This window comes from Equus caballus, chromosome 14 (genome assembly GCF_041296265.1).
Source record: "Equus caballus isolate H_3958 breed thoroughbred chromosome 14, TB-T2T, whole genome shotgun sequence".
NCBI lineage: Eukaryota > Metazoa > Chordata > Mammalia > Perissodactyla > Equidae > Equus > Equus caballus.
In genome coordinates, this window is record NC_091697.1 from 42082545 (window position 1) to 42097426 (window position 14882).

The following is a 14882-nucleotide window of genomic DNA, read 5'->3' on the forward strand; positions in this document are numbered from 1 at the left end:
ACGGACTACAGCCAGCAGAGAGACTAGGCTGGAAGTCGTCACAAGACCAAATGGTGGCCCAATCTAGAGTGCCAAGAGTCGGCTGGAGAGGAAAGTGGCTCCTATATTGTGTTTCTTGTTCTCTGTTGGCCCTGCCCTGCACAGGAACGAGCAGAAGATGGGGCTCCTGCTCCAAAAGCTCTCACTCTCTAAGAGGGCAATGATCAGACTTCCCCAGAGCCACACACTGAGTCAACAGCTCCGCCCACTCGGTGCCACCTCAGAGCCCCCACGGAAAGTAACAAAGCCAGACGGGATGAGAGCAGACAATAGTGTCTCCATGATTCAGATCAGGGCAGGATCACCTTGAGCCGGGAAAAAGAGAAATTAGAAGGATGAGGGGAGCAGGCATTTCGGTAGTGAGCATACGGCAGGGAGATAGGAATGCACAAGGGATGACTGAGAAAGTACAACAAAACTGCCAGGTGTGCAAAGCTTCTGGTGAGGGAAGGGGAAAAAATCTGTAAAGGTAAGTTGGAGCCAAATGATGAAGGACATTGTATGACAGCTTGATAAAAATCCAGAGGTTTGTCTGAGATCCCAGCTGCCAGGGCTATGGGAACATGGAGGTGGGAAGAAGCTGCAGCTTCCCTAGGTTGCAAAACGGAGGTGAGGCCCACAGCTCTTGCTCCCTCCTGGACCGTTTTCCCCTCCCCCCAGCCCACGCACAGAAGACATTAAATGGGGAATGGGGTGGGGGAAGAGGACAAGGAAGCAACAGAGGCAAAGCAGGGGATCTCTCCAAATTGTCCCCTGGATTTCCAACTAAACAGCATTCAGAGTATCTGCTCGTCTCCAATCTCTGGTGGTCAAAAGAACCTTCTGAGGCAGTGGGGTGAATCTTACCCCGACCTATAGGAAAAAATGAAATTAAAAAAACCTGAAACTGACAGAAGGAAGTGACTTGCCTAAGGTCTCACAGCCAGCAAGTGACAGAGCCGAGATTTGAACACAGGTCTCCAGACTCTATGCCACATGCTATCCCCTGGTTTGCATCTGTTTTAGCAGGCGAGTGGCGCCCCTCTATAAGGCATAACTCCCCAGCCAGCCAAAAAGCCTTCGGAACCCTGGCATGGTGCAGTCTGGGAGGCAGGGAGAACGAGATGGGCATGGCCTGGCCCCCAGGGGAGTGCCTTGCAGGGAGGGTGCCCAGTCCCTGTCTTATTTTAAGTAGAGCCCCATGTTGAATCTATTCCAGGAGGATGAGGCCGGAGAAGGCCGCTTCAACTTCTCTGCCTATGCAATGGGCCCGGCCTGTCTGCAGGCCAAGGATGGCATCTCAGTCAAGGGTGCCAACAACAACAACACCACCAACCCCGCTCCTGTACCATCAAAGTCCCCAGAGGAGATGCGAAAACTCTTCATCCAGAGGGCCAAGAAGATTGACAAACTATCCCGCATCGGCTTCCCCATGGCCTTCCTCATCTTCAACATGTTCTACTGGATCATCTACAAGATTGTCCGCAGGGAGGATGTCCACAACCAGTGACGGGTCTGGGATCGGGGGAGGCTGGGAGAGGGCAGAGTGAGAACAGCACAGGAGTCTGAGAGCCCAAGGAAGAAGGGGGAAGAGAGGGAGGGGACACATACACAACTCTCTCTTTCTCTGCAACATGTGCAATAGCGAAGTGCAGTGATGCATGAATCTTAGGATGTGGCACTATCTATTTAACCTCGGGTGGGCTGGTGGGAGGGGGAGGGAGGGGGGTTTTCTAATATAGAAACTGAGGGCCCGGGAGGAAGGGGAGGGTTGAGGGTGGGGGTGGGATTAGGGGAATAACAGCTTTCAGAAGTCTGAGTCCATGGGCTGTGCAGTTTTCCTGTTTGGAAGGAGAGTACGGTCTGCCCCAGAGCAGAAGGAAAGCAATGTAATATATGATATATATTCATGCTTACTATTAATGCAAAACCACAAGAACAAAAGATGTGTTTCTTAACCTATCAGCCTAGTAACTGCTTAAATTTTTAAAGTCACAGAAGTGATGGACAATTTTTCCCAGAGTGGAAACAGTCACAAATAAGCTTGCTCTGGTGTGTGTCCCACATCGCCTCCCGTCAAATGTCATGCCTATCTTCAAACTGGCCCAGGTGGACACATGCCAAAAAGCCATTCTGCCTCTGCTTCAAGAGGGTTGTGCGGCCTGAGCATGGGGAGTGGAACTGGGGAAAGGTGGACAGAAGACAAGGGAGTGACTGAAGAGATGGGACATTTCCGAGGCCCGAGGATTGAGAATCAAGATAATCCCACCTCAATCCTCACGTCTCAAGGCTAAGGACCACAGCTGCCCCTCTCTGAGCCCTCTCGCTTCTGTGTTCCAACATCCACCCCACTTATCCTCCACCACCACCCAGAAATGGCTGCCATGGGTTTCTCATTATATTGCCAATATGCAATCTTTTTTATAGTTAAAAAAAAGTAATAATCTCAAGAAATAATATGCAGATAGACTGAGTATAACAGATGTACTTTTTCCAAATGTCTATTTTTCTGGAGAGTCTCTTTAGAATTGCAAGCGGGTGTGTGTTTGTGAAGGTGGGGTCCGTGGGATGAAATAGATTTATTATATAGTAGTTCTACAGCACGAAGTTTTAAGAGGTGAAGGGGCAGTGCTGAGGCTGCTGCAGCTTAGATAAATACGGGTGGAGAGAGACAGTAATGTTTAGAAAGTCTGTTCATTATATTTTGACATTTCATATACCACAGATAATGTGGGAAGCTTGGGGGATGACCCCATTATATTTTTGTAAGTCTTTTTTTGTTTTCTTTTTGGTGCTTTGTTTAGCTTTAACATGTAGGAAAGTTAGACAAATATTTCTCTTTCCTTCTAGCTCTGAAGTGCCAGGACTATCGTAGGATAGCTAGGGCACTCCAGGACAAAGGAAAGAGACTAGGAAATGAATTGTGAGGGGTGGGGGATCCTGCTGGAGGAGCCGGGTGTTTACAGGTGGGAGGTCTGCAAGGTGGGCCATGGTGGCGGAATTAGAGGGCAGCCGTCTCCCGAAGCCTCTGCCCACTCTGCCAACCCTACTACGCCTGAAATGATGGCACCATCGTTTGTGGCATTCTTCCTGCTCAGGCCCATGACCAGAATACCGGGGGTCAATTTCTTTCTTTGCACTTTAGCGTATAGGCTTTGGATCAAAGAAGTAGGTAGATGGTGAGACACAGGCGACAACCAGTTTGTACTGCGGCTTGGGGTTGCACTTGTATCTTTGGAGTATCCCCAACTCAGGGCAGTACAGAGGGGAGACGCTGGGAGCCTAACTCCTCCCTGAAGCACCTGCCCCTAGGGAAGTTTCTCCCATCCCCTGGGGCACAATAGCTCACGCTCATAGAGGCCCAAAAAAGCAGGCCATGACAAGGAGACAGAGGGACTTAAAGAAAATGCACTATGCAGCCAAAAAAGGATTTGCCTTCCAGGCTTGAATGATAAAGCTGTTTACAGCCAGGTTCCAAGGTCAATGAGTCATTTCCTTCCCTTCTCTTGGCCTCTGTAGACCAGAAAGCTGAACTGTAGTCTAAACTTGGACGATGGGGGTTGGAACCTGGAATCCTTTACTCTAAGAAGCATTGAGGGATGGGAGCCAAGTGGGTAGGAGTCTCTCGTCTAATCCCATGCTTTCCCCACCACAAACATGTCTCTAAAGGAGGAAAAGTTAAATAGAGGGACTTGAGCAACTACTACCCATTCAAGACTAGACTATCAATCTTTGAACCGCTATCAGCACCTTTCATTAGCACTGTATTCACTTTATTTAAGGGAGGAAAAACCCTCAATTCTAAAGTGGTGCATGAGTCTTTGGGGAGGCTATTAGCCCCTTTCACTAGCACTTTATTCACTTTACTTAGGGGGAAAATTATTTTTTAATTAAAAAAAATTAAAGAAGCCCTTCTCTCTGCTTCACTCATTACTGGACTAAATTCAGAATGTCTGAAGTCTGCGTGAGTCAGGCAACAAAGGCGCGAGGCCTCTATCAGGGACTAAAGACGGTACCAATTGTTCTAGGAGATTCTGCCTGCACTCCAACAGCAAAATCTGCAGACTTCTAACTGGGCTCCTTGTGTGAAGCATCTGGAATCTCTCCGAGACAGAGAAATCACTGGGCCATGTGCCCAAACTCTGCTGGGTCCTTGAACTTCTGCCACCATATTCAACTTGTGGGCCCACTGGGAGCTGCCAGGTGTGGTTGACAGTATCCAACAGACAATAGAATCATCTCCTTGAGACACAGAGGGAGAATGTCACTGAAATCTTCTCTCAGCCTATTCCAAACTTGGTATCCCTCGTGGAAAATAATGTGAGAGGATGCATTGTAGCCATGAAAATGAGAATCTGAATTTTAGTCCTGCACTAATACGCAGGGTGACCTGCGGTAAAGGACTAAGCTTCAGTTTCTCTACATACACAATGGGAGAGTGGCACAGGGGTTCTGTGAACTCCCTCCCAGCTCACTGTTCTTGAACCAGCTTATAGGAAGTTTACACAGAGAAAAGTTGAAAGTCACTTTGATTTCTGAACCCTCCAGTGGACGTGTACATATATCCGCACGCCTACAGGGACCCACACAGCTCTTCTTGCTTTTCTGCTTTGGAAAACTTGCAGATTCGCTTTTCCTTTCGCTCCACTTTATCAAAGGTGAACTGTGGTAGGGAAGGGACATCGATCATTATACAGTGAAAAATACTATCACGAACTAGAAATGGAGCGTGCTCAAGGAGAAGAGATCATCATTAATGTATAATGTATAAGGATTTAGCAATAAATTACATGGATTTCATCCTTATAGAAACTCAAACCAGAGTATTTAGACCAAATTTTTTTTAGGTATCTCCAACAAACAGGACAACACTTTCTTAATTTCCTCTTCAATCTGAGCACAGAGGTATAATGCCTTGAGGCACACATGCCAAGTGCTATGGGAAGGGGAAAACTGAGTTAAGCGTAATGAGTAGTTTACTGGTTTTCAAACCCTTTACGTGTATAGACCAGTATTTATGCATGGAGGGAGAAGCGGATACTGGCACAGAGGAGCTGGTGAATTCACCCACCTCCAAAACTGCAGTTATTCCCAGGAGCAAAATTTAGGAGATATCAATTAAGCAGACAGATAATAATAACAATAACTTGTCATCTATTAATTTACAAAGTATCTCCTTTGTTTCAAGAGCAGCCAAAATAAATGGCTCAGCTCTGCCATCCTCTGGTCCTTTCAAATATTCAAGAGTCCATTCTTGGCTAAGGCTAGATAGGGAATGACCAAGGACAGGTATGAAGAGAAAGAGAAAATGTGTGTGTGTGTGTGTAATACCTTGAATTTAACTCTAGTTTTAGTTCAAATCTAGAAAGACAAAAGAAGGTCATTTGATCCAAATTATTTCTTCCTGTAAGCCATCAATAAATAAGAAATGGATCCCTCTAGGAAGCTCACCAATATTTTTCATAGGCTATTTTTTTCATACTGGGAAGACAATAAATAAATATGACAGGAGGTGGTTCCTTTCCTTCAAAGTATGCATTTTTATGAGCATCATAAAAAAGAGATGATGTTTTGTGAGGCTGCATGATATTAGATTGCAGAGTAGGTTGGTGCCCCGACCAAGCTGGTACCATCACTGATAACAGTCAGGTTTTTGTGAAAATTGGATTCCTTAGTTAATTGCAATGCACTGAAATTGAAGGGAGTTGAGTTATCATCATTTCCGCAGTAACTGACTCCTTAGTAGAAGAAGCTGGCAAGCAGAGGGCTGGTGAGGGTACTGTTTGTATCAGCTTTAGGACTGGGGTTGAGATCTGAAATTTTCAGCTATTTCCAAGTCTGGCTGGAAGCCCAGCCCAGGAATGATGAATACCACTCTGGAAGCTATCATATTTATTTAATGAGCACCCCCTTCGCACACTCTACCCGCCCTCCACCCCAATCTGAAGAGGCAGGCAAGATGGGGTTTTCTCTATGGGCTGTTTCTCAGGTTGACTAGAAAGTGTGCACTCCGAGGGGCTGGTAAGGTCTGTTGAGAAAGGGTAAATGGACCTCTACCCACTGATATAAAGCATCTTTAATTCATGAACAACCAGATCAAAAATTCTCTAAATAGATAAGTAGGAAGCATGTTTTTAAAATATCACTTAGCTTTTTTCCCTCAACTAAGCTCCTTCTCTCAGATACCAACTGGAGAAATTTGAATCAAGAACGTTCCTATTTTCCTGCAGTTCTCTGAAGCCAGAAACAAGAGCTTATCCTGACCAAAGAAAAGAGAAAAAGAAATACACCTTGTTTTGATTGAGCTGGCTTGCTCTTAACTACCTATATTAGTGTAAGAAAAAGCACATGTTGCAAAGTCTTTGGTCTCACGGTATCCTGCAATCCCGATGGATAGGGAGAACATCCTTGGATAGGTTGAAATCCCTGCAGAAATAAAAAACTTTTAAAAACCCTGAAATGCTGCCCTCCCCCGCCCCAGCCCAATGTTAAGAGAACAAAAGCAATGACTTTTCGGACTGTCCTAGCTGAGGGTATCAGGATGTCAAGGAGGACAAGGCATCCTGCAAACATCTGTCTCAGGCCTGAGTAATCTAGAATCTTGAGGGTCCAGACTAGATGATGCCCCTACCAAATTATTATCCTGTTGCTTCCTTAAGGATTTCTCAAGCTGTAAAGACAGCAATGGCAGGAGATAGGTTTGCTCATACGTGGGTGCTATCTCGTGCTGTTTTGATGGAGCCATGTGGTTATTTAAAGCAATAACTGAGGTGCTTTATCATCCTTTGGAACAGCAAAATGAGTTCCAAAGTAGAAATTATTGCCCAATAATTTTTAGGATCATTAAGGCTCCTTTAGCTAGCATCCAGATCATTACTTTTCCCTCTTTTGCTCTCCCCCTGCCTCCTCTCACTGCCTCCCTCTCTCTGTCTGCATTTCCTCTGTTTCATCAGTTTGTGCATCTCATTTTGTGACACCAAACTCTGCCAGAAGATGCTGATTTATTTCTGAGGGGATGGGGGGACTAGAACGGATGTAGTAGATCCTGTCTCATTTAACACTGCGATTTCTATTTCTCCTCTTGCCCATGCATTGTGACATTTCATTGCTCTGGAAAATTTCCGTTGGAACATTGGGTCGAGAAGTCAGAATATAGAGAATGGCAAGCCAAAAATATGCCCTTTGGAGAGCCCTGTGATGCAAATTATATTCCACATAAAGCCATTAACCAGCCACAGAGCAGTACCAGCTAACTAATCTGAGGATGAGAGATATTTGCTGGCTGCATACAGCTTCCAAGCATAACGGCTCTCCCATTCCCACCCTTGCCTTGCTTCACAGTTCCCTGCATTGCCTTGTTTTGGGCCTGCCTTTCTCCAGATTCAACTGTTCCCTTATGCAACTTTAGAAATCCAGCATCCTATTTAAACACGCTGCCTTCTGAAATGGACAGAGGTCAATGGGAAGTGGGTCCTTGTTCTGGCTCTACCTCAGGCTCACCATGGACACGTAGGTAAGCTACTTCACCTTGCTTGGCCTGCTCACTCTCCTGTAAAAAGAGGGAGTCGAGGGAGATTTTTCAAAGCCAAACTCCCACTTTGATAGGTTGAAGAAAAGAAGAAAGGGTATACCGTGTGACATAAAAAGTTTCATTATTTCTCCATGTCAGTGCCAGGCTTGGAAACCCATCCCAGGCCTTCCAGTGGGCATGTAGGGAGGGGTTAAGAAAGAGGAATCTTGGCCCTCAAGGAGATTACAGTCTTAATTTTTTTGCCGTGAAAGTCACTGATGGACCTGCCTCTAAGACTGGGCTTCTCGAGACCTGAGAATCCCATCACACACCAGGACAAGGTTCCACTGTGGCACTTTAACATGTGTGTCCTGTGAAGGCTCGAAACCACTTCCTATGGCAGTTGTTTGAATTCTCTCTGCCAGAACCTCTGGAAGAATCAAAAAGAAATGCGTTAGAGCAGAACTTGTGAAATGTCCCTCAGGAAATGCTGCAATGACCAAGCCCCCTCCCAGCCCTGTTTCCCCCCACCACACAAGTTAATCATAACAAGAAACTTCCAGCGAGATTTTAAAAGATTTCCCATTTGTCCCTGTTACCCTAGCTGCAGTTACAGGCAGAAAAAGTGGGACTACGCCAGACCACTGGGGAGGTTCATCAAAATTCATCCCATTAGCCAGGCTGTCCTTGTGAAAAGGAAAATTATTATAGCAGGTGTGACTGGAGTGGGGCCAGCTCCCTCCAGCCCTCAACCCCAAACAAAACCTCACCCTGGCAACGTTGTTCCTGAAATTGCTTCCACACGCCGGTAGCTCCAACAAACCCTCCTTATAGTCAGAAAACACTGCTCCTGTCTTTCCCAACAGGGATGTATTTATGCTTTACATCAATGGAATCCCTTCAAAATGTTTATAGGGTGACATTATGGCAAAAGATCTTCACTGTCCCTTCCTCTGGCCCTGGAATTAAGGAGAGTATTGCAGACTGAAACTTTTTTCTTATTCCCAAGGTTAAAAATCAGTAGACTTTAAAAAAGATTTTCAGATTTTCCATAGGATAATAAAATGGGAACCATAGTGTAAACTGTTTCCTACCCTTGCCCCCATGACCATAGCCACTTCCTTCTTTGCCCTTGAAAAATTCATGAGTGATATTAAAACGGACCTCTATAGATATGTGATAAAACAAATATAGTGAAGTGGTATCTGTATAATCTAGGTGATTAATACAGTCACTGTAAAACTCACATTTTCCCGTTTCCTCAGAGCCTCAGTTTCCCCATCTGTGAAACAGGAGTATTCTATTAGTTGAGTATTGGATTAGTTGAGCTGGAAAGCTTTTCCCAGCTGTAATGTTTTCAAGGCCAGTTCTCCAGTCGTCTTTTAGCTGCAGAAAACAAGAGGGCCTTCCCCAGGCTCTAAGGTGATCCTGCTCCTCATTTCGTCCTCTCTAAACTATTTGTGCTTTTCCTAGCAGGAAAGGACACTAGCTCCACATTAGAAGGCTGAGGGCAACTACTGTAGGCATGAGATCTTGAGCAATACCATTACCTCTCTCACCCTCGGTTTCTTTATGTATTTGGCGATGATATTATCCACATCACAGGCCCATTGTCTAGATAAAATGACGTAATGAATGTTAACTCCACCCCTTCATTGTAAACTGTAAAGCATCTCATTATTTTCTCAATTTCTCTGAAACTCTTATTACTTCTTCCTCTCTTTGCCAGAGGAGGTCATCAAAGAGACTTCTATCAGAATCGAGGCCGGCTCCCAAAAGGCCAAATCCACCTGTCCTACAGAGCAGCCAGCCAAGTCAGTGACATTTCATGACTAGCCCCCAGGGTCCTCTCCCTGGTGAATTACTCCGTGCTTGCCTGAGAGCCTGTACACGCACTGCAAGACCTAAATTCCAGGCCTGATTCCACTCATCAAGCACCTACATCCCTTTCCCCCCACAGATGTCATTTGAGTACCAATAGAAGGCATTGTATTAAGCTCTGCAAATAGGTGTCAATCACATGTAGACTAGCAAAGCTGGTGAACAAACCTTGACTATCACAATAATACTGCTATTGAGCACCTACTGTATGCCACTCTCTTTAAATTATAGAATTCCCACAATGGCCCTGATCTTATTTCTCATTTTATAGATGAAGAAACTTAGGCTCAGAAAATATTTTACTAGCCCAAGTCAAAGCCGAAGTTTGGACATGATTCTCTAGACAACGGGAAGCTAAGATTTGGAAATAGGCATGACGTGTGTTTACCTCTCCCACTTACCTGTTTTTGACCTTTCACAAATCATTTCATCTCCTGTGACCTTAGTCAATGACCTGTAAAAAGTTCCATACTCCCCAATTGTCGAGGATAAAATCGAGTAATTGATGTGGTAGTTTACTTTGTCATTAAAAAGCAGCTCATTAGTTCCTTGAGACGTCCATTGGTTCATTTTATCTTAAATGAATTTTGTAACTACTGATAAAAATATGGACCCTTTTTGCCCAGGTACACTCCAATACACAAAAACTTAATCTCCTATAAGCTGTTAAATGCCATCTTGTGCTAGACTGGAAATCAAACATCTTTTTGATCAAGAACCAGACAGACAATCCTGGGCCTTCCTCTTCTGAGAACCTGGTCATAAACAATCTAAATCTGCCAGCCCACCTTAAAAGGTTGAGGGCGTACTGATGCAGTTTTCGGCTCAGGAAGGATTTGGAGTCCATGTGGAGCCACTTTCTGGCTAGAGAACTGCGAGAGTACACGGAGTGGGCGACAGGGCGGGGTGGGAACGGACGGCACTGGAGGGTGGAGGGAGAAACCACTCCCTGGTTGCAGCCCTGTGTGAGACCGCTGGAACGGCTTGGATCTGGCTGGAACCAGGGTCAGGACTAGACCTTTCCTCAGTCTAGAATTCCTTTAAAACATTCATTCAACTAAGAACCTACTACCAACAACACAAAGCACAGGAACCAAGAATAAGCACCGCCCTAACTATAGAACTTACAATGCGCTCAAGTGAGATGTGAGATGGATATGGATACTAATCCAAGGGAGGCGGTGACAGAGGAGGCGGCCGAGACACAATTGAGAGAGAAATAGTGTACCAGGACGCTCCAAGGTCCCTTGGAGGTGGGACACGTGAGCTCAGACTCTAAACAAAAGTTTATTTTCCATAGCATTTACTATCTGAATTTATGTCATTGTGGTCTCATCCACACAGGTAATGAAACAAGTGTTCAAGAGGGAGCACCTCTTCATATAAGACATCATTGAAATAAAAGTATTAAAAGTAGCAGCCTGACCAACGTTCCAGTAAAGGAGCTTTACCCTCATCCAGGTTCTGGAAATTAAGTGGGAAATGTAATTACGGGGAAAGTATAGACATAACCCTTCCCCACAAAAAATTTTTTTAAGTAGAAGCTGCTGCTTATCTCCAAGTCCTTTGTTCCTGATGTAATAATGCCCTAGGTAACCTGATGGGTACAAACTAGCCAGGCCAGTTCACAGGACAAGCCTTCTGCTTACTGCGTTTCCTAGGACCCACTTGGCCTCATCTATGTCTCTTCAGTTGCACCCAGAAGCTTGGCCTTTGGCTAACAGGACCATGAGCTACTGCTCTGTGGGCCAGGGCAGCTCCTTCTGTGTAGCTCCGGCGCTGGTGAGGAAAGCGGCACTCTGAATGGACCCGACTTAGTGACCTCAAGTCAGGTTCAGCGGGTCTCCAGGTAACTGCCATTTACCTTTGGATGATTTCTCAAAGTGTCTCAGCCTGGAGAAAGTAGCTTAGCCTTTCAAAGTTCAAGTTACAAGTGGAAGCTCAGGGAGGAGAGTCTCAAAAGTTACTAGTGTCATAGCTAGGACTAGAATATATATATTCTTTCCAGTTTTTCTATCCACTTTGTGTTTGACCTCCCTCCCTACCTGTCATCCATCCACCTGCAATTTATTAAATCTATTATGGCAAGGGAGTGTACCATGAAAGCAGGGCATCAGAATAAAACACAGCCTCTTTTCTCACAACATAGAAGGGGATAACAGAAGTACGAAAATAACTACTAATGTGGAGTGCAGGAAGTATGTAACAGAGAAAGGAGGGTGCCGTGGAGTGGGCAGAAAATAAACCATGGAAATTTTCAAGGCTAACGGGTCATCTGAGCAGTAGTACCTTAAAGAACAGATGAGATGTCAACAGATGGGGTAAGGGTATTCCAGCAGAAGGAATATGAGTAAAAACACGGAGGTAAAAAACAGGGAGCACATACAAGGTATAGCGATTATCCATTTGGCTAAAGTGTAATGAATGGTAGGCATGTTTGGAAAGATTTGGAGCAACCTTAAATGCAGAATAAGGGGTCACGACTCTACTGAGTAAGGCAGTTCTCAAAGAGACCAACAGGTTATTCCTTCAAGGGCAGAGCAGCTCATCCTGTCTCCTCTGCATTAGCTGACACTTAGAACCTAATTCAGACTTTCCTGTTCCTATTTTGGGGGAACTTACCTTTACCTTCATCTCAGAAGTAGATATAGTACCCACTAGAAATTCACATCTTCAAGGGCATCAATTCAAGCCCACAAGTATTAAGTGTTTAGTTTGTGCTGAGCAGGCACTGGAATGGGGATAATAGAGGTACAATATAGTCATGGTTCCATGCTGAGCTCACTCTTCTACAGTAATTCTGAAAAAGTTACTTGTAGGGGTGTGTCTTTTGTCAAATATCAAGCCAATACTTAGTACAATGCAGGCATTTCTAAAGGAATCCTAAAGGTCCAAATACCATTACCTTTTCTTGACCTGAAATGTTAAACAGAGCTGACCTGGAAGAAAAGCAGTCTAGAATGTCCTTTTTACTCTCAGCTGCATCTGAAATGACTTCTCCAAACCTGAAGAGCATCTATCTATTCAAAGCATGAAAGCACGTCCATAAAGGAAAAAGGGTATAGAGGGGAAAAAAGCCAAATATCAATTGAAAAAAATAAAGACAAGATGCAACTGGTTTTTAATCAAGTCATTGCTAGTGGAAGTAGGTAAAAAGAATAGTTTCTTTCAGAACAATTTACCTTTCCTTAGGTAAATTCTTTAGAAAGAATATTGGGAGGAAAGAGGTATTACCTACCCTAGTAAATGAAAGATTGCCCCAAATCTTTTTTAAAAGTGGTGCTTACATATCAAATAAGTAGTTCACTAAACTCAATTTTTTTCCACATTAGATATATTTCTACCTCATTTAAAGATGCACCATGCTCAACATGCCACTGAGCCTCAATAGTCTGTAAGAAGCTAAAAAACTGGATGTTCTCACATGTATTTCAGGGCATTTACAACTCATGCTATTTCAAATTTTAGTGGTTCAATCTTCCAAAACCTAATCCATTATAATTCTTTCAGCACTAACAATAGTTAAAATGAGATGAGAGAATTAAATCCTGAAGGAGTGCATCTTGCTACTTAGTTTATTGGACATAGATAAAATGCCTACCCAACGTGACTCTTGTGCATATTAGACAAATGATAGTGCAATATTCTCCCAAAAAAAAAAAAAAAAAGCTAAGCAGCCAAGTTCTACTTTCAAGACAATCATAGCAGGGACCTCACGGCCTCCAAATGTTTGAAAAACTGGACACATCTTCCATTGCCGTTATTAGACTTGAAATGTACAAAGTGAACCACCAAGTGACCGAGACAAAATCCTTAATAATTTTAAGCTGTCTAGGTAAGGTTGCCAAAGGATGTTCACACGTCTGTCTGGATCGGCATCACAATTGACCTGTTGGCTAACATCACTTTATCTAGAACTGATGCAAACTACTGCAATGTAAATAGAGTCATTTTGGGTGAAGAGTGGTTGGTGCATCATTGGAAAGGACAGTGATTGCTCACTTCGTAAGTGTCAAATATACTAAAGAGCTTCCAAATCACAATTTAGTCCTCTCCCCCAGGACAGGCCATTTCAGAGACCTCATTCTCAAACTTGACTGGCCCGGGAACCCATGGGAGGAGACCGAATTACCTTGCAGCCACAGTTGTTATGAACCCGCCCGCTGGAGCCATACATGGAGGCCGGCCCATACAGAATTGGGGACGAACAGGCCTACCAGTGATATCCAATTCATAGCTAAGACATTAATGAAAAAGCAATATTAGATTTTGATTCAAAACATTCCAAAGTGAATTATAACATTATCAAATAAAGGCTCAGTCAGTCACTGAGGAAACGGGTATTTTATTTACATAATCTATCTTAGACTTAGTAACTTGTTTTTTTGACTCAAGATTCATCCACTAAGATGTGAGTTTCTGCAAATAGAACCCGAGTATGCAATCTCAAGTCTCACCCCAACCTTGCCAAAGCAAATGACTTCTGCATATCTCCAAAGGATTTGCCCATCATGTTTTCCCCATTTCACTCAGATATCTGCAGACAAGACCTACCCTTTGTCTTAAAAGTTGTCTGATTCGATGTTTAGGCAGAAGAGCAAATTCCATGTTCTAATTCTCCTGCAAGTGACTTTACATTTTCCACAAATGTAGCTGCCAACTTACATGTGTCATGACACGAGGGCCAAAAGTTCAATATTAACTTTCAACAGCTCCAAGGGATGTGACTTGAAACCCCACACTTTGGTTCCTTCTACTGTTAACTATTCAAAGATTATTTTAACCCCTAATAACAGAACAAGGGTACCATGTAATTCTTTAGGTCACAATGCCAGGATTGGCTGTGGAGTCTACTAAGACAACTGCAAGTTATAATTCTGTGATTTCAGTACTTTTGGGAGGGGAGGTAAAAAATATGCTGAGTTAGTTCAGCTACAAAGTGCTTGATCACCCATGATTGAAGAGGTCCAAGATGATTCATGCGTCCGCGTAAGAGACTACAGAAGTCACAAGCCCACACAGCAGTAACCGACAGCTAGCCAAAGCAGAAGAGATTTCTAAGTAGCCTGGGGACATCTTAAACAATTAATTGGCCTGGAAAATTGGGTCAGAATTACTCACAAAACTCCTCGTCCTTTTCCAGGAGAAAACATGACAGTATGTCTTTTATATGGAAATTCCTTTGTATATATGTGTAAACTTGGTATGGCCTTAATGCTGCAGTTAAGGATTTGTCTGGCTACCACCTTAAGCAGCGTGTTAAGCAATCGCTTCCTTAATGTAACATTTTTACTTCTTATTGGACTCTTAACCTTGAACAACCAATTCCCATTTGCCCCTTACTCTTCCCTCTTTTTTGCATGAAATCATAAAAGTTATGGCAGTTATTTTTTGGCTTGTAAAAAAAATCTATTTCTGCGGTTTGAAGATGGAATGTAAAATTTCTGTGATACATGTATATAAAAATATATTT

General features: G+C 43.8%; 1 protein-coding gene and 1 long non-coding RNA gene across 3 annotated transcripts in view; one reads left to right on the forward strand and one right to left on the reverse strand.

Annotated features, from left to right (window-relative positions):
* The window catches only part of GLRA1 (glycine receptor alpha 1), a 78935-nt gene extending 72632 nt beyond the window's left edge, over positions 1 to 6303 (forward strand). Inside the window, exon 9 of one of the 2 annotated variants that reach the window (XM_001503630.6) lies at positions 1238 to 6303. In XM_001503630.6, the coding sequence (XP_001503680.1) occupies positions 1238 to 1528 (291 nt within the window). In that variant the 3' untranslated portion in view covers positions 1529 to 6303. Of the gene's footprint in view, positions 1 to 1213 lie in introns of both variants that reach the window. The other variant, XM_001503632.6, reaches the window with a different exon arrangement.
* A 1345-nt stretch (positions 6304 to 7648) lies between these two features.
* On the reverse strand, positions 7649 to 8815 carry LOC111767757 (uncharacterized). The gene is made up of 3 exons (XR_011425484.1): positions 8776 to 8815; positions 8299 to 8487; positions 7649 to 7958 (listed from the first exon to the last, which is right to left on the reverse strand). It is a non-coding gene; the product is annotated as an uncharacterized lncRNA (long non-coding RNA).
* Positions 8816 to 14882: the final 6067 nt, after the last annotated feature.